General features: G+C 46.1%; 1 protein-coding gene across 1 annotated transcript in view; it reads left to right on the forward strand.

Moving 5' to 3' along the window:
* LOC124789054 (sialin-like) overlaps positions 1-18,445 on the forward strand; it is a 178,683-nt gene that overhangs the window by 36,742 nt on the left and 123,496 nt on the right. The window contains exon 3 of the mRNA XM_047256345.1: positions 15,054-15,287. Coding sequence (XP_047112301.1) covers positions 15,054-15,287 — 234 coding nt within the window. The remainder of the gene's footprint in view (positions 1-15,053; positions 15,288-18,445) is intronic.

Consider the following 18,445-nt stretch of genomic DNA (forward strand, 5'->3'; position numbering starts at 1 on the left):
AGCCTCCATAGACACACAGAAGCGTCTGTAACGGTTACTTGGTGAGTGTAATACGATTACAGGAAAAAAGTCACTCACAATGCAAAGGGACTCTCACGAGCAATTTAAAAAATTGTTCAAATGGCTCTGAGCACTATGGGACTTAACTTCTGAGGTCATCAGTCCCCTAGAACTTAGAACTACTTAAACCTACCTAGCCTAAGGACATCACACACATCCATGCCCGAGGCAGGATTCGAACCTGCGACCGTAGCGGTCGCGCTGTTCCAGACTGTAGTGCCTTGAACCGCTCGGCCACTCCGACTGGCGAGCAATTTAATTAATTAGTGTATCTGTTCGATATCAATGACGTGCTACTAGGCGGGTGGAAGCGAGGACGAGTGTACCACAGGTATGAGTCATGAGATAGAGCGGTAATCAGACTGTTTTCTTTGCGGTGAGATCTTTTAATGGAATTTCAATCTCCCACGTACACAGGGTGAGATGAATATCGTAATAAAATCAGCTGTATTATCGAATTTATAAAGTGATATTTAGTATAAACCTGATATTTACAACTTCTCTGGACTGTTACCTTGTGAAACTTTGTTTGACATATTAGTTTACTTTAAGAGAGAGTTTGAAAGTGAGGAATCATCCTGTGACAGAGGCAGAGCATCCTCTTAGCACTCCATCATGAACCAAAAATGAGTTTAATATTCTAGTTCTGTGATGAGAAAATATTTAGAGGAAATATAGCTTATGCCTTTGTGCTGTACAGGATTTTCACAACAAGTAACGATAGTTTAGCGACGTGAAAACGCGTGTATGGTCTGATTTCATCGAAAATAACTCGTATGAAAGGGGAGAAATCTAAATTTCACATGAGAAATTCGAAGTATATTGGCAAAAGAACATTCCCGTTTCGGATTTTTTAAACTGGGGAGTTTATGTCAGAGGTGGAGCCACAGTCAGCGGCAGTGACAATGGGAAGTAGAGGCTTAAGAAGGCTGTGTGAGCCATGGCTTCCTGGCTGGGCAGCTCTTCAGGTACACAATACACTTGGTAGATGGCGCTGGACTAGACTGGATGTGACTGATCAAGTTTAGTTTTCTCTTGAGACACAATGTCCAGGTAAGTTAATGAGCACTACATTCGTAAAATATAGCGTACGATACATTTTCCATGTTTCTGTAGGCTAGGGCGTGACTTGCCCTTTTTTGTGTCAGTTTACTAATACACAGCGTCACCGGTTCAGATCCGGTCCAACTGTCTCGTTGGACTAGTGAGAGGATACTCAAAGTAACAGCTGAATAACAGCCGAGCATAGCAAGTTGAAGCAAATTCTATAAGTCCCTCCAGATCCTTGAGCGTCATGCACTCCGCCTCGCCTTCCACATACCCCTCCCATCCCCCACACAGATCCTCCATGACCTCATTCCTTTCCCCCATCTGCTCCTGTTCCTCGAACATATCCGCATACTCTACACCTCCCGCAGCCTTGATCTCCCTCACCCCCTGGTTGCTCCTCTCCTCTCCCATCCCCGCCCCCTGCCACTCCTTCACTGTTGTGTCCCCCCTACCCTCCATCTCTACACTCTTCATCTACTTTCCCAAGGTGGCTTCCAATCGACTCCCCCTCCCAGATGATGCCCTCTCTCCCTCCATTTATCCCTCCTATCAACTCTGATCCTCACTCCCCCTCCTTTCCTCCGTCCTTTCCCTGGGCTCCCTCTCCCCCCCTTCCATCCTCTTTTTTCCCCACCTACCCTCTCTCTGCCCCCCTTCTCTCCCCCCCAGTCCTTTTGCATTTCCCTCCTCTGCGTTTTCCCATTCCCTCTCGTGTCTGCCCTGCCCCTCCCCCCCTTATGGGTCCTCTCCCTCCTTTGGTTCCCCCCTTTCTTTTTTCCTCTCCGCCCTCCTTGTTCCCCCCCCCCCCCATCTGTCCAGGTCCCCCCTCCCCCATCTGCCATTGGCTATGGTGTGTCATCTTTGTGCTGACATTTTAGTGCAGTGTTTACAGTGAGTGTTCAGTGTTGTGTGTCTTTTCCAAAGTGTTGCGAACGGACATCATACTGTCGCTGGGTGTGATTTTTATATCTCTTGCGAACAGAAACTAGACTGTCGCCATGTTTTTTTAATTGTCTGTCTACTATGTTACCTGTCTGCTTCCTGTGTATTTTATTAGCTTTGCCTACCCTTTGCTTTATGTTTTAACTTTCCACAATTTTCCGCCGTTTTCCAATTTAAGTCACCGTTTTATCGCCTGCTTTTATTGTTTCTTATCTTCTTCTTATGTTTTAAAAAAGTGTGTAGGCTGTAGAGCGGCGTAATAGGCTGCTGCCAGCCCGCCCCTTTCGGGGGGGAGTCGAAATTCAATAAAGGAAAAAAAAAACAAGTTGAAGGAATGGTGGTGGAACTATAAGTTCCGTGCGTGACTTGCGACATGTAAATAAGTATTGTGTGTTTCATTCCCAAACGATGTCCTGGGTATAGGAGGCAGGACGTTGCAGGGGCAGCATCCACCTTCATTGTTTCGCTTGCCGGGGCTGTTCTCTGGAGTGATCTAATAGTCTTCAAGAGTCTTCGCTGCTGCCGGCCGAAGTGGCCGTGCGGTTAAAGGCGCTGCAGTCTGGAACCGCAAGACCGCTACGGTCGCAGGTTCGAATCCTGCCTCGGGCATGGATGTTTGTGGTGTCCTTAGGTTAGTTAGGTTTAACTAGTTCTAAGTTCTAGGGGACTAATGACCTCAGCAGTTGAGTCCCATAGTGCTCAGAGCCATTTGAACCATTTTTTTCTTCGCTGCTAGTCGCCACTGCCTGTCGCCGTCGCCGCAGCCGCCACTGCCGCCAGAGACCGCTCCCTTAGCCGCCACCTTTCGCTGCCCAGCGCTGCCTGAATGCGCTGCCTGTCGCCTAGCCTACCTCTGCTAACTGCCGCTGTTGCGTCGTCGCCGCCATCAGCTGCCCTCTGCCGCTTGCCGCCGCTGCCGGAAGTCGTCGCCCTGCTGGGGATGCCTGATGCCGCCTTTACCTTTATTTCATCCATGTCCTCGTCTCAGTCTCCATCACCGTCCTCGTGTCTGTGTTTGTCGTCTTCGTCTGCCTTTCCTGCGTTAACATTCGTCACACCTTCGTCACCTTCATACCCAGGCGACATTCGTCGCCATTAGTCTCCCCCTCCTCTCCCCTCGTCCCGACGCCGCGCCATGGATACTCCCACAACCACCATTATTTACACCTCCCATTCCCCAGTCTCCACCATTACACTCTGGAGCTTTTCTACAGCCCCCCCCCCCCGACCGATGTCCAACCCCCTCTCCTTACAGTCTCCTACACTTCTTCCACCTCCTCTGCTGTGCAACCTCATCTCTCCCAGACCACCTCCCCCCTGCCAGTTGCGCTGGCAACTGTCCCCTGAGCTGTGCGTGGCTCATGTTCCCGCCATAATGTATTTTACACCCTGTTTCTAACGTACAACCACCTCACTACATTAATTTAAATTACAGGTGTCACTAAGTTGCTGCTTTGCCTGACCGTGAGCGGCACTAGCAGCGTGTATCAATATATCCCCCCTCGTAGTATCTTTGCTCGACTGCAATTATTTCCCACTCACTGTCTGTCATAAGCCAGTTCAGGTCGCGAATTCGGGCTGCCAGTCAGTTGGAACACATCTGGAGCGCAGTCCGGAACTGCCAGTCAGGGAGTTGCAATGCGGCAATAGTGCAGTCGCGTTGGAGCAGTGAGCTCTGCGTCGACATGGCTCCCTCGACTGTTGCTGCCACGCATCACTTGAGCCGGGCCACAGTCTTGGTGGATCTTCGGTTGGTCGTCCTACTGGACGACGCGTTTTGGCTCGCTGATAGTTCATGAGTCGGCTGTTTGAGTGTGCATCAACTCCCGATTGCCGGCCGTTGTGGCCGAGCGGTTCGAGGCGCTACGGTCTGGAACTGCGCGATCGCTATGGCCGCAGGTTCGAATCCTGCCTTGGGCATGGATGTGTGTGATGTCCTTAGGTTAGTTAGGTTAAAGTAGTTCTAAGTTCTAGGGGACTGATGACCTCAGAAGTTAAGTCCCATAGTGCTGAGAGCCATTTGAACCAATTTTTTGACTCCCGATTTGTCTTTGAGAGTGCTTAGTTAGTGTTGGGTATCGTTCAGGTCTTCGTGCAAGTGTTTGTCAGGTTGTGTGTGTAGTTGGCGTAATTTCCACTGACGTCTATTTTAGATGTTGTCGGCATTCTGAGGGTGGTCGATCGGTTGGTGCGGACCAGGGAAGTTATCTCCACGCGGTGCAGTCGGCTGGGTCTGCTGGCGGTCCCTGTGCAGTGTCGAAACGTGTCTGGAGCTGTCCGATCGCTACGATCTTCGTGGCTCACTGACCCATGACGTCAAAGTTGACTGGTGTGTTAAGTACCGAAGCCACGTTCGTTCATGTAGTGTCGTTCATATCGGTGGTTCGCTGTTGGGGAGCTTTTCCTGTGAGCAACACCGAGTGTTTGTAGTGGTGAAATCGAGCTGCCATGCGGTGGAATTAACTATATTGGTTCACTCCAATTCAAGCGCACCAGCGGATTGTTCAAATGGTTCAAATGCCTCTGAGCAGTATGGGATTTAACATCTGAGATCATCACTCCCCTAGAACTTAGAACTACTTAAACCTATCTAACCTAAGGACATCACACACGTCCATGCCCGAGGCAGGATTCGAACCTGCGACCATAGCGCTCGCGCTGTTCGAGACTGTAGCGCCTAGAACCGCTCGGCCACACCGGCCGGCGCACCAGCGTAATTTTCTGCCTTGTGGCCATTAGTGTACTGGTTACCTGCCCTGGCCACTGACATAAATTCAGGCAGTGTTCCTTTTTGGTGAAGTTAACTATGTTACATTATTTCAAATTCAAGTGTACCAGCGAAATTTTCTGCCTTGTGGCCGTTAGTGTTCCGATTACCTGCCCTGGCCACTAACGTAATTTCAGGCAGCGTCCTTTCGTCACCAGTTGTCACTCTCCAACATGGTGTGTGGTTTTGACAGCTTAATATGTATTTCATTGTGGATAATCGCATCCGTAACAGTTTGGTCTTTGAGTTTTTATGTACTGATTGGTGGCTAGCAGGTCTTTGGTTGGTCGGACCGTGACTATCTCTTGGTTGGTTTATCGACAGATAAAGTGTAGTTGGGCCCACCACCTGTCTCACTTAAGTGAACGTTAATGTTTCGAGGGCAGGCCCACATCCCCTGGAGGCGTCTGAGTGCTGTTGTCTATACTGTCCTTTTCATGATTGTTTAATGGTCTGTTGGTACTCTATTATTGCCAATGCTTTAAAAGAAAAAAAATGTATTGTGTTTTCTGTAAATCAATTTATGTAAATCAATTGTGGGCCTTCAGCCGCTTAAAACCTTATTCTTAAATTTAGTTAATGTCATTGCGTTGCTTTTTCATTTAGTGTGCGTTCCCCCATTGAAAACTTAAAGGTTGAATTCTTGGAAAATCAACTGTGGGTCTTCAGCCGCTTAAAGCCTTATTCTCAAAATTTCTCCTTAAGCGTAAACATTGCGGCCTTCTGCCTTAAAAGAAAATTTTAAAATATATTACGATGTAATATATTTTAAAATTTTGAAATTATATGTGGCCTTCAGTCGTTTGTATTGCACCTTTTATATGTTTGTTCTATCCACTTTTGCCTTGAGGCTTTTCGCCTAGCTGTGAGATTATATATATATATATATATATATATATATATATATATATATATATATATATATATATATATATATAAAGTATTTTATTTGCGATTTTAACTGCATGTCTTCAGTCACTTGAAATTTATCTTCTTGCTTTTAATATTTCTTGTTTCGAGGCCTTCAGCTGTGAAAGAATTGGATTTTGAAACTCGTAGTTGGAAAGTTTTGGCTATGTGCTGTTTTGGTTTAAGGGTGTTATTAAATTACAATTTTTAGTGAAACTGCCCAACACCTTATTTGTCCCTTTTCACAATCCTAATCACCTGTTCTGCCCAGTGGGTTTAGAGGGCGTCTCATCCCCCTGTCCCCAATTTCCATAAGCCCCCAACTCATGCATTGCCTACCCAGGTCGTCATCCACCAGGCCACCATCACCATACCCAATGATACGCCGCCACAACCACAATTAGGACCTGCCCCACATCATCTCCTACTCAACACCACCCCTCAACTTCCTCCCCACCCATCCACACCAAAAAGCGTCTCCAAATGCCCCAGTGTGGACCCTGCTCCTACCTCCTCTACCAGAAAACTGCAGACAAATCCTGATCCTTCTGACCCCATGGACACTTCTACTCCTCCCACCTCCCAACCCTCTGTTGTGTACACCTTCCTCCTCTCTCATCCCGACTAAAAATTCCTCAAAGCCCACACCCTTGCCATCAGAAAGTAATCCACAACATCACCTTCTCCAAACTTATTCCTTGCAAAGAATCCATCGTTATTAAGTCTCTCAATCCCACCTTCCACACAGACGTTCTCTAGAAGATCCCTGACATCACCTTTGGCATCCATGCGACCCTCACCCTCTTCCATACCCCCTCCTCTCCCTATCACCCACAACCCACTTGCCATCCTCCAACTCTCACCACCATGATCATGAATCTGAACCCTGAAGTCTGGGCAGAGGTGTTGGTGGAACTAAATACCAGTCGTGACCTCGACATCTGCTCCACCAATTGCATCTACACCAACTCTGGCCCCACGTTCCTTATGAAAGTGTTTACTGTCTCTTTCTCTTCCATTGACCTCCTTCTCACTGAGGGAGTCCTCATCTAAAACGTCCACCATAAAGCTGGCCTATCCCACCCCCCCCCCCCCCTAGTGTGTCAGAAGTGTCTTGTCTACAATGACCACCTCACGTCCACCTGCAAAAATCCCCCCATCTCCCCTCACTGCGAAGTCGTACACATCCTTAAACAATGTCCCAACCTCACTTTTCCTCCTTTCTGCAACACCTAAACTGAAATTAAAATTTTTTGGGTTGTTAGGCCACATCATATTTCCTTGTAAAAAAAAGATCCCAGCAGAGGGATAGAAATGTCGATTATTTTAGAAGGAAATATGATGCAGCCTAACAGCCAGAAGATTTTAACTTTAGTGACAATGGCCACAAAAGCCTACAGACTTACACCTGCAATGAGGTGCATCCAACCTACTCCTCCAAGTGTAAAGCTAAACCCCCTTCTACAAACCTGAACTCACTGTCCCCATTCATCACATAGATCAGCCAATCCACTGCTACTATTCTCTCCATCCAACCCCTACTGCTAAAGACATCATCCACTTCCTCAGAATGGTCCTCCAGAACACCCACCTCATCCAGTACCCTCTCACCCTACAGCAGATTTCCCTTGCCACTCGTTCTGTCTTCCATCTCAACACATCTCACCACCTACTACCAGAACCAACCACACTTCATCTTCACCCACCTCAACCCCCTCATTTTAACCTCTCTCTGTCCCACCCCTCATCCTCATGGTGCAACAGCAGTATAGCTCCTTCCCTGCTAACAAGCCCCTCTTCATGGAAACCCTTTCCCACCACCACATAGATGCCTTCATCCTCAATGAAACCTTCCTTCAACCTTACCATGTTGTCCACACCTCCCCCTATGTCCTCCATTGTACTGACAATTCCCATCCCTTAGCATGGGGTGGGTTGCCATTGGCCACCTCAAGCATATCCCTGTTTAGCCACAACCACTGCTTAATGACCCTACCAAACACTTTGTCCTCAGCATCTTTCTCCCCACCCTGACCATCAACCTGCTCCACCACCTATGTTCATCCCACTACTCCCATCTCACATGACTTCTTGGCCTATATTGATTGCACCTTCTCCACCTATGTAATTGCCATAGACCTCAACATCTATAGACGTGACCCTGCAGACCTCCAGCGGTGGCATCAGTTTATTGACTCCATCCAAGGCGATCTTGTCCCCTCCCTCAGCACACCAGTCCTGAAAGTAACACCAGCCCTGATGTTGTCCTCGCCTCCCTCAACCTCCTTGGGTGCATTACCAGTGAAGTCCATGATCACATTGGCAGTGGTGACCTTCCTGGCCTCCTCACCAATTCCATTGCCCCTCACCCTCCTAATGCTCCCCGCCTAGATATCCATCCCAAAGTCATTGATGATTACCTCTGGGAAGACTGGAATGTCTACGAGGAATCCACTGACACCCAGGTTGCAAGTTACTCCCTCACCTTCCAATACCATAATGACATCACCCACGCCTTTTCCTTCTAACAAAAGCCTCCATCTGACACTGTGGCAACTCATATTCCTACCAAAGCCATCCATCTCTATCGCCCTATCCTTCCTCCATGGGCCATATTCCTTCTCCATGAATTCTGCTGGCTCTACTGTTCCTTCTTCCACACTTATGACTAGGATGTACTTCTTTGCCACCAGCAAATACTGAGAAACATCTGTGAACTTTTGGCAGCAAATAAACACCAGGACTGGCGTCAGACATGTACACAGCTCAATGCCATCCTCCTTATCAACTGTTCCACCTTCCATCGCCTTACTGTCAGCTACCCCCACCTTGCATTACCTGCTCCTCCACGATAATTGCTCCTTCCCTAATAACCTCAGTAGGACTAATCATTTACCATCCTATCTCTCCAACATCTTCTCCATCCACGATGATTCTCACTTTGACAACTCCTTCTTCCCCAACATCCATGTACTGATAACACTGCCCCACCACTTGCTCCTAGCTTCCAGTACTTGGGCCATATGCCACAGACAGAATTAAACACTCCCATCACAGCTCACGACACTAACTCATCCTCTGTCCGATCATGATTGTATAACCTACTGTCACCTGAAAGAATGTCCTACCGCCTTCCTCGTTGCCCTTGCCACTCTGCACAACACCAACCTCTGCACTGGCTTTTACCCTGAGCTGTGTGAGACCTCTTGCATCCTGCTGTTCCCTAAACTCAACAAGCACCCTTCTGACACCTCCTCCTACTGTCCCATATGCCTCCACTCAGTGTTCAGCAAGGTTTTCGAATCCATCCTCTCCCACTGTGTCCTTCACCACCTACGTTAACACCACCTCCTTCCAATTACTCAGTGTGGCCTCTGGCCCTCCTTCTCTGCTGAAGACCAGCTCCTTAACCTCACCCATCTCCTTTGGCTGTGAGCACTATGGGACTTAACATCTGAGGTCATCAGTCCCCTAGAACTTAGAACTACTTAAACCTAACTAACCTAAGGACATCACACACATCCATGCCTGAGGCAGGATTCGAACCTGCGACCGTAGCCTGAAGCACCTAGAACCGCTCGGTCACTGCGGCCGGCCCCCATCTCCTTTACCTCCACCTCAACTCCTGTTGCTCCACCGTTTTTGTTTCCCTAGACTTCCAGAACGCCTATGACCATGTATGGCATTCTAGTCTCCTTTTCCAACTTTAGACCTATGTCCTTCCCATCATCTGTCTCATTGCATCCTCCGTCTCGCACCATCCTTCCTATGTCACCACTTATAACATCAATTCCTGTACCTTCTACCCCACCAGACGTGTGCCCTCCAACGATCTGTCCATTCTCCTCTCCTTTATCTCCTGTACACCACCGATATGCCCAGTATCCCCCCCCCCTCCTGTCCATCTCCTTCAATATGCTGATCATAACGCCTTCCTGGCACTCTATCCTACCCTTCAATGGTCCCAGTGTTCCCTTCAAACCCACCTTAAACAGTTCACCACTTGGTGTAACCAGTGGCTTCTAAAATAAAAGCTTCCAAAACCCAGGCAGTCGTTACAGGTCACACCATCCATTTCTTCTGGCTCCTTGATTTCTACCTTACCATCTATGACTATCCTATCCACCTTACTCAGCCACCTAACCTGGACTCCCCATCTCATTACCATCCAACACAAAGCCTGCAATAAACACTGCCTTCTGAGACTACTGTCAAACTGGACTTGGGGATTGCATCCTTCCACCATCCTCCATACCTACAAATGCTTGATCTGTGTCCTCCTCTGTTATGCCAGTGACGCCTGGGTCTCCACCTCTCCTAAATTCTATAAACCGCTCCACATCCTTGAACGCCATGTACTCTGTCTTGCCTTCTGTATCCGGCCTCCATCCCACATCTCCTTACTTACCTCAAACACCACTATAAATTGCTACACCTATGAATCCCACCCACCCTGCACCTCCATATCCTCCATGTTCTATCCCAAAGAAATTTCGCTGTCTCTCCATCCTGGATGATGAACTTCATCCTCACATCTATCCTTCCTTCCAAATCTGACCCCAATCCTGGGCTCCCATCCTTCCTAAGGCTTTCTCTTCTTCCCTTCCCTTTGCTGCATCCTACCTCCTCCTCCCTCATCCTTATCTTGCTCCTTCCCCTCCTTTCCCTGTCTTTTCGCTCCCTACCAGATTGCTCCCTCTCCCCCCCCCCCCCTCCTCCATCTCCTCTCCCTTGGTGTGCTCCCAGATCCTCCTCCCCTGCTGCCCTATCCCACCTGCCCCTCCTACTATATCCTTCCCCTCATCTCGCTTCTCTTCTCCCTCCATGGCCTCCCCACCCTTGGCAGGTCCTTCCCGTTTTACTTGTGAAATGCTTCATGATTTCCTTTTGTTTTCTGCTACGAGTACAATGTTTCAAAATATTTTTGTACCACGTGGGTTTTAAAGCTGTGATCTGTGTTTTTATTATAAGTGACGCCAGTGTTCATCAACATGTTCATGTAGCGTGGTTTTTATTTGTGCTCTCTGTGGTTTTAACTTGTGACAATGCCTCCCATTTACATTCTCCTTGTTTTGTGTATTTAATTAATATTATCTCCCCATGTCATTTTTAAATCTCTCTTTTTTACATCTGTACGTTCGGCTCGGCTGAAGAGTTGCGTCAATGTGTCGCTGCTGGCCACAATAAAGGGGACAAATATTCTGTTCTAATATTATTATTAGACATCCTTATATTCCTCCCAGCAGCAGCTGTACACTTGTAGATGGGCAGGCGGCTACTCCCCTGTACCTCAGTGATAACTTTCTGTCCTATCATTATTACCCTTCCTCCCCACATAGGGCCATTGGCTAGACTGGCTGGAGCAACTCTCTAGTGCTTGACTAATAGCGAAAACATCCTCTCCACATCCACCAGGTTTCACTTGCAGATTGGCAGACGGCTACTCCCCTCTACTTCACTGACAGCTTATTCTCCTATTATTATTACTACCACCCATACTTCCCATATAGGGCTATTGGCTAGACTGCCTTAAGCAACTCCCTAGTGCTACACTAATAGCGAAAATATCCACTCTACATCTAATATTTATTGACGAAATTGGATGGAGCTATTGTCTAGTGCTCGGTCACTGGTAACTCAGATTGTCTGTGTATTCTGCAATGTGTAAATAATAATAAGGACTTAAGTGCGTTCTGTCTGTCAGCCCAGCACAATCTGAGTTCTTTACTCGTCAATTTCAAGTAGGGAAGAGGAGGGGACGGGAGGCAGTGGGAGGGGTTGGGAGGGGTGAGAAGGTGTAGGGAGGGGAAGCAGAGGGTAATGGGAAATAGCTAACAGTGTCCTCCGTTGGGAGTGGTTTGAACTAGTTCAGATGGTCTCCGGACCTCAAGTTGAAAACACAGAATTTGATATTCCAGCCAATATTTGAATTTCCCACCAGAATTTCAATTTTACGTCATTTCCAGGGGTGGGGGTGAGGTTGGGAGGGAAGGGAGGAGGGACCCATATGCTGGCTGGAGAAACCTGTGACGTCATCAGTCGGTGGGGGTAATTAATTGATCAATTTAATTAATTTGTGAGACCCATTACCCCACTACTCACACGTCCAAAAAAGACAGAACGAACCCTGATATTTTCAACATTTATGAAATATATTTGATCAGATTCCCACAGTTATAATAATGAAGAGCCGAGAGCCTATCGCTATGTTTCTAGAAATAAGCGAACAAACTATGTTAGTAACGAAAATATTTCTGATGCACTGTCTCTGTGTGCAGAGGAAAGTCCCAAACCGGACCCTCATTTTGCGTTTAATCAAAACATAACAAAAGTATGTTTTAGAACCATGTAATATTTGCTTTATAAAGTTATGCACCATTGTAACCTCCCAACAGAAAAGTTCCCAAACCTCCCAGCAGTAAAAATATAATTATTTATAATTCACATTCAGCGTAACCTCCCACTAAATGAATTCCGTAACTTACCAATAATACAATGTGACTGATCTCTCAGTAAAACTGTGGCTTACTTATAACCTTTCAATAATTAAATGTGAATTTAAACTGGTAAATTTTGGATGTCAGCAGCGCTGCGTCATGGCCCTGAAAGATCATTCTGAATAAAAAATGAAAATTCTTACCTCAATTAAGTCGCTGGATAACGCATATATATCTGCTCCTATAAGAAATTTCTCTGGCACAGCCCTGTGCAATGATGGCCGATAGATTTGTCATGTATAAAAAGAAATAACTGATTTTGCTTTACAATAATAGGGATGACCATCGATTGGAGAAATAAGTAAATTCTTTAAATTGAGATGAATGATAGTCAAAAGTTAATTTTTACGAGAAAGATTATTATTAAGAGATTTTTTTAAAACATTTACATGGGACTTGATAGTACAATAGTACATATGCGCGAGGCTGCTTTTACCTTATACTACAACACTCAGGCACCGCCATCGCTCCACACGACCGGCCCAGCCAACACGATACACCAGACTGCTAGCAACAACTTATTCCTACTGCTACTGACACTGCTCTTAGCGCATACAACACTGCTCTCTGGTCTGAGATTCTCTTATAGCTTACATATCGCAGGCAGCGTTTGAGCAATCCATTGAAATTACATCTACTCGAGTGCGCTAGCAATAAATCCCTTAGTCATGGACCTCTTACACCATTTAATCTCACTCTTATACAAATTGGTTATGAAAAGTTATTTTCAAAAATGTTACACATAGCGAATTTACAAAATGCACTGGTGACCAAAATTAAAGCAACAAACCGAAATCTTGCAAGGTTGCTTTTATTTTGACACAAAACTGTGTAAACGAGAGACACTAAAGTATAGACAATGCAAAGAATTCAGAAAGTAAACAGCTGCAACGTGCATAATGGTAGACTACAATGTTCTTCGTTTTTTCCAACTTAACATTTCGATATTTTGTTAATGTTCTTAATGTGAGTCGGGGAAACCTCTGGCAGCAATACAGGCCTAACAACGACGGGGTATGCTCAAATGATGTCATCAGTCTCATGTTGAGGCAATAACGGCTATTCTTCCTGCAGAGCTGTCATACTCTTGGAGAGTGGCTGGTGGACGCTAACGCGATGCAAGCCATCTCCCTATATCATCCCAGACATGCTCTATGGGATTCATATCGGGAGAGAGAGCAGGCAATGCCTTGCGTACAATATCTTCCGTTTCCACGAAAACATCAACCACCCGTGCTCTATAATGCCGACCATTATCCTCCATCACTACGAAGTCTGGGCCCACAGTACCTCGCAACAGCCACAAATGAGGATCCAAGATCTCGTTCCCAAGATCTCGTCACGATATCTGACAGCAGTTAAAGGATTCACCCATACAATTTCATGAATAGGGGTTGGAGTGGTCAACACAGTCCCTGCCCACACCATTAAAGATCCTCCTCGGTATCGGTCTCTTTCCACAATGTTTGGGTCTGAAATCGTATTCCACATTCCCGCCAGATGCGAATCCACCGAGAATCACTCTCCACACTAAATCGGGACTCATGTGTGAAAACAACATTGGCCCACCTTTCGACCGTCCAGGTGGCATGTTCGTGACTCCGTTCTAGACGTTCCCTTCTGTGTAGACGCATCAGACGTAGACATACAGCCTCGATACTACCCGTCCAGTGGTAGCCTCGAGGTCACATGCCAGTTGCCATGCAGTACTAAGGCGGTACTGCCGTGCCCTTACAGCCAAATGACGGTCCTCTCTTCCGTAGTCACACGTAGTCGACCCTGTCTCGGTCTTTGGGATGCAATCTCTATAAACTGTCGCCACATCCGAGAAACAACAAAGCGAATCACACTAAGCCACCAGCCTATATCAGTTTGCGACTGCCCTCCTTCCGTTCTTTCTATGGCCCTCCACCGCAGAGAGTCTGATAGGCATCTTCTCTATGCCATACTGCGCCGTCTGTGACTGTGTACGTAGCTATTGTGGATGTGGGACTACCCAGCAAACACTACCTCCTTTCATAGGTGCCCTGACGTCATCGCTGGCATGGTTGTCCGTTGACCGGAATGCCATCTTCCTGCCCAGTTGCCTCAGTTGATGTGGAACGGTCCTTTTCTGCTTCTAAAAATGTTTTGAATGATCGAACATTTGGAACAGCACTTCGTCGTTTATGTTTACAACAGTAGAAAAACGTAAAATAAATTGTAAGTGATGCTTTGGTCCAATAGTATAAACTAAAAGTTGAAGCTGTTCAAAAACAATTTATGATTGTATGTTGTTTTTTAAATAAACTACTACGGAGCTTTTAAGCGTGACCCTCTGCGTGCGATATATCTCGAAGTTGGTCCTGTACATATCGATTGTTTCGCTGCGACCACTCGCATGGTATTGTTACCGACAACAATACCAAAGAGGGAACAATTCTTGAAATACGATATTATGGGCCCCCATTTAGCAAATTTTTAGAAAATAATCCCGGAAAGGCCTCCTTCCTAACCTCTAGCAGAAAGCATTCAGAAAATGATATCTGCGTTCTGAATGTACCGATTATTCGCGTAGCCGGGGCTCTTCCTGAAAATTGATATGCACAGGCTCGACTTTGAGATATAATGCACGCAGTAACTACCATGTTTTTTTATTATTTGTTCTTGCATATTTCGACATTTGCCATGCATGTTTAAGCATTTTCCATGCATATTTACGTGCATATTTTAAGGGTTTTATGATGCATATAATCCGGTCTCTATCAGTGTCTCTGAACTGCCGCTGTTTCTCTTATTTACTTTAGCAACAAAGAATGAAAGTTTACCAGTTTGTGTCCGTGTTGCAGGAGGGCTACTTTGTATGGGACAAGCACAAGCAAGGAGAGATCCTGGCGGCCTTCTACTATGGCTACACGGTGGGACACCTCCCCGGTGGAGTGCTTGCCGACCGTTTCGGAGGCAAACTCATATTCGGGATCGGCATCTTCCTCTCGTCTCTGCTGACGGTCCTGACACCGGCTTCCGCGTGGGCCGGTGACCACATTCTTTTCGTCAACAGGTTAGGCGTTGGACTCTTTCAGGTACTTACTCATTGCTCACGTTTGTTTACTTTTTTCTCTTCGCTTTAATGTGCACATCGTGCTTATGAATTTATCCTACGACTTTAAATATTTACAATTTTCTGGAAATCAGAAAACAATTAAATCAATCAAGAATGAAATTTTCACTCCTCAGCGAAGTGTGCGCTAACTTCCTAGCAGATTAAAACTGTGTGTCAGACCAACACTGGAACTCAGAACCTACGCCTTTCGCGGGCAACAAGTGCTCTATCGACTCGACTGAGCTTCCCAAGCACGACAGAAACCCGACCTCAATGCTCAACTTCCGCCAGTACCTAGTTTCCTACCTTCCAAACTTCCGAAAAGTTCTCCTTTGAAACTTGCAAGACTAGCATTCCTTGAGGAAAGGATATTGCGGAGACATGGCTCAGCCACGGCCTGGGGAATGTTTCCAGAATGAAATTTTCACTCTGCAGCGGAGTGTGCACTGATGTGAAACTTCCTGACAGATTAAGGATGCAGTGCCAAGAGACCAGGGGGTCGCTTTAGGGGAGTCTCGGTCCAGCACAGTTTTAATCTGCCAGGAAGTTTCAACGAAATACATGCTGATATCTGATGTGAGAATCTGTATTCAATAATCAGTATCATAATAGGTAAATATGATAGGTTTTCCTATTTCCTCTTTCTTCAAACAAACATCTAGGGATTGAGTTCTGTGTGATATATACACTCTAAGTACCTCTCGACTACAGAAAGACATCAAAAACGTAAGTATATCCACGGAAGTTGTGGATTAGGGGATCTAAGAATGTATTAATGGCAACTCGCTTACTTGCTTAAAACACACTGTTAAGACAAAACAGCGACGCACAGCGAAGGAATTTTCCGAAGACGGAAATCGGTGCATATGTTGTACATGTGCAGACAAACAAATTATTACAGTTTCAGAAAAAAATGGAAGATTTATTAAACCGAAATGGCTTCACTAATTGAGCACGTCAAAACGCATTGGTCCACCTCTGGCCCTTATGCAAGCAGTTACTCGGCTTGGCATTGATTGACAGAGCCGTTGAAGTCCTCCTGGAGGATATCGTACCAAATTCTGCGCAAATGGCGAGTCACATCGTCAAAATCCCGAGATAGTGAGCGGGCCCTGCCCACAATACTCTAAAAGTTCTCAAATGTGGAGAGATCTGGCGACCTTGGTGGCCAAGATAGAGTTTGACAATTACAAAGACAAGCAGCAAAAACCTCTCGCCGTATGCGGGCGGGTATTATCTTGATAATATGCATGCCCAGGATGGCTTACAATGAAGGGAAACAAAACGGAGAGTAGAATATCGTCGACATACCGCTGTGCTGTAAGCTGCCGCGGCTGACAACCAACAGTGTCCTGCTATGAAAAGAAATGGCATCCCCAACCATCACTCCTGGTTGTCGCGCCGTATGACGTGTAACAGCGAGGTTGGTATTCCACCGCTGTCTTCACTAGTGAATGGGACTCAGCTCGAAGCAGGACTCTTCGCTGAAGACAATTCTATTCCAGATCACAGGCCGAAAACGTGTCTGGAGATGGCTCGGACACCAGTGGGGTGCCAACCTGATTCTCGTCCGCCATATGGCCCGAGACGATCTGAAGTTCGGCAGCAGTCCTGCAAGCTGCTAGCCGCAATCACTATAAACAAGAGGAAAACTTTACCAGCAATTTCACGTCTTCAAAAAATTATTCATTCATATAAAATATAACAATCAAACGTATCCACTGAAATGTCCTCAAATTGATCGCAGTGGAGACACCTGTATTCCAAAGGATACAGGGCACTATGAAAACACAAATTAAGATCTGCCGATGTGCCTAAACATATTTATAAGATTTTAAATGATGAAGGGTCGCCTGTTCAAAGTCTTGAAGGTGAGCGAAAGTGGTCACTTTTATTTAATCAGGTGTACTCGTATTTCTTTGATGTAGAGTGTACAATATACTCTGGTGCCAATGATACTCATTTAAAAAAATGATTATGTTGTAAGAATGGTATAATAAGAAAAAGTAGCTTGAAACTAAAAATCGTGTACTCTTAACCATCCTCAAAACGCTAAAAGATGTTTAAATTGTGGTGTGCAACACCGTTAAACTATTTATTAATAAATCTCTTCATAAAGAATACTGATATATTAAACGAGATTATACACAATTAATTATTTATGAGCAATTCAATCTGGCAACAAGGAAGACTGTTAGGGAACGTGCAAGTGACGTTCCAGTAGGTTTGAGCAGCTCACAAACACAATTAAAGGAAACTGTTGAATACTAACTCCCGACTCTGAGTTAATACAAATACAAAAATGTTGCCATTTAAAGGATACGAAATTGTCAGTTGCTCAGATGTATAAGGACTGTGCTGCTGCGTAATCGCGACACTCACTCAAACAGAAAATACATCCAAGGAAGATTGCAGAACAGCGTCTCGACGAACTAAAATCGGACATCACGGACTCACTCGTAGCTCTCCGCCCTCGTCACCACCACACTCTCGCTTCAGAACACAACGTCATCGAGGGAAGAGTCTATCCCAATTATCAGCCTGACAACACACCATTTCTCAAATGGTTCAAATGGCTCTAAGCACTATGGGACTTAACATCTGAGGCCAATAGTCCCCTAGACTTAGAACTACTTAAAGCTATCTAACCTGAGGACATCACACACATCCATTCCCGAGGCAGGATTCGAACCTGCGACTGTAGCAGCAGCGCGGTTCCGGACTGAAGGGCCTAGAACCGCTGGGCCACATACGATTTCTCTTTATAGCACAGTTCGCAGGGGGGAAACCGCTAAAACTCTTGAATAATGCCCACTTTGTATTCCTTTGCTGTCTGAAGGTTGGTACGCCGATTGCTGTCTAGCCGCTCTTTGGGCAAACCAGAAATGGAGGGAGCGGCTGCTGGAGCTCCCAGAATACGAAGCGTTCTCACACTGCGGATGCATAAAATGGAGAAGTCGCATACTTCAGTACCCTGCAGGGAGAGTAGATTCGTCACGCTTGCGAACACTTCCGGGATTCAGCGGAACTTCCTGCCTTCAAAGGGTGCACTCTGCCCTGCTGACAAACAAGAGCGCTCATCTTCATCTACATCTACATCTACATCCATACTCCGCAAGCCACCTGAAGGTGTGTGAC

Source organism: Schistocerca piceifrons, chromosome 3 (genome assembly GCF_021461385.2).
Source record: "Schistocerca piceifrons isolate TAMUIC-IGC-003096 chromosome 3, iqSchPice1.1, whole genome shotgun sequence".
In the NCBI taxonomy this organism is placed as follows: Eukaryota; Metazoa; Arthropoda; class Insecta; order Orthoptera; family Acrididae; genus Schistocerca; species Schistocerca piceifrons.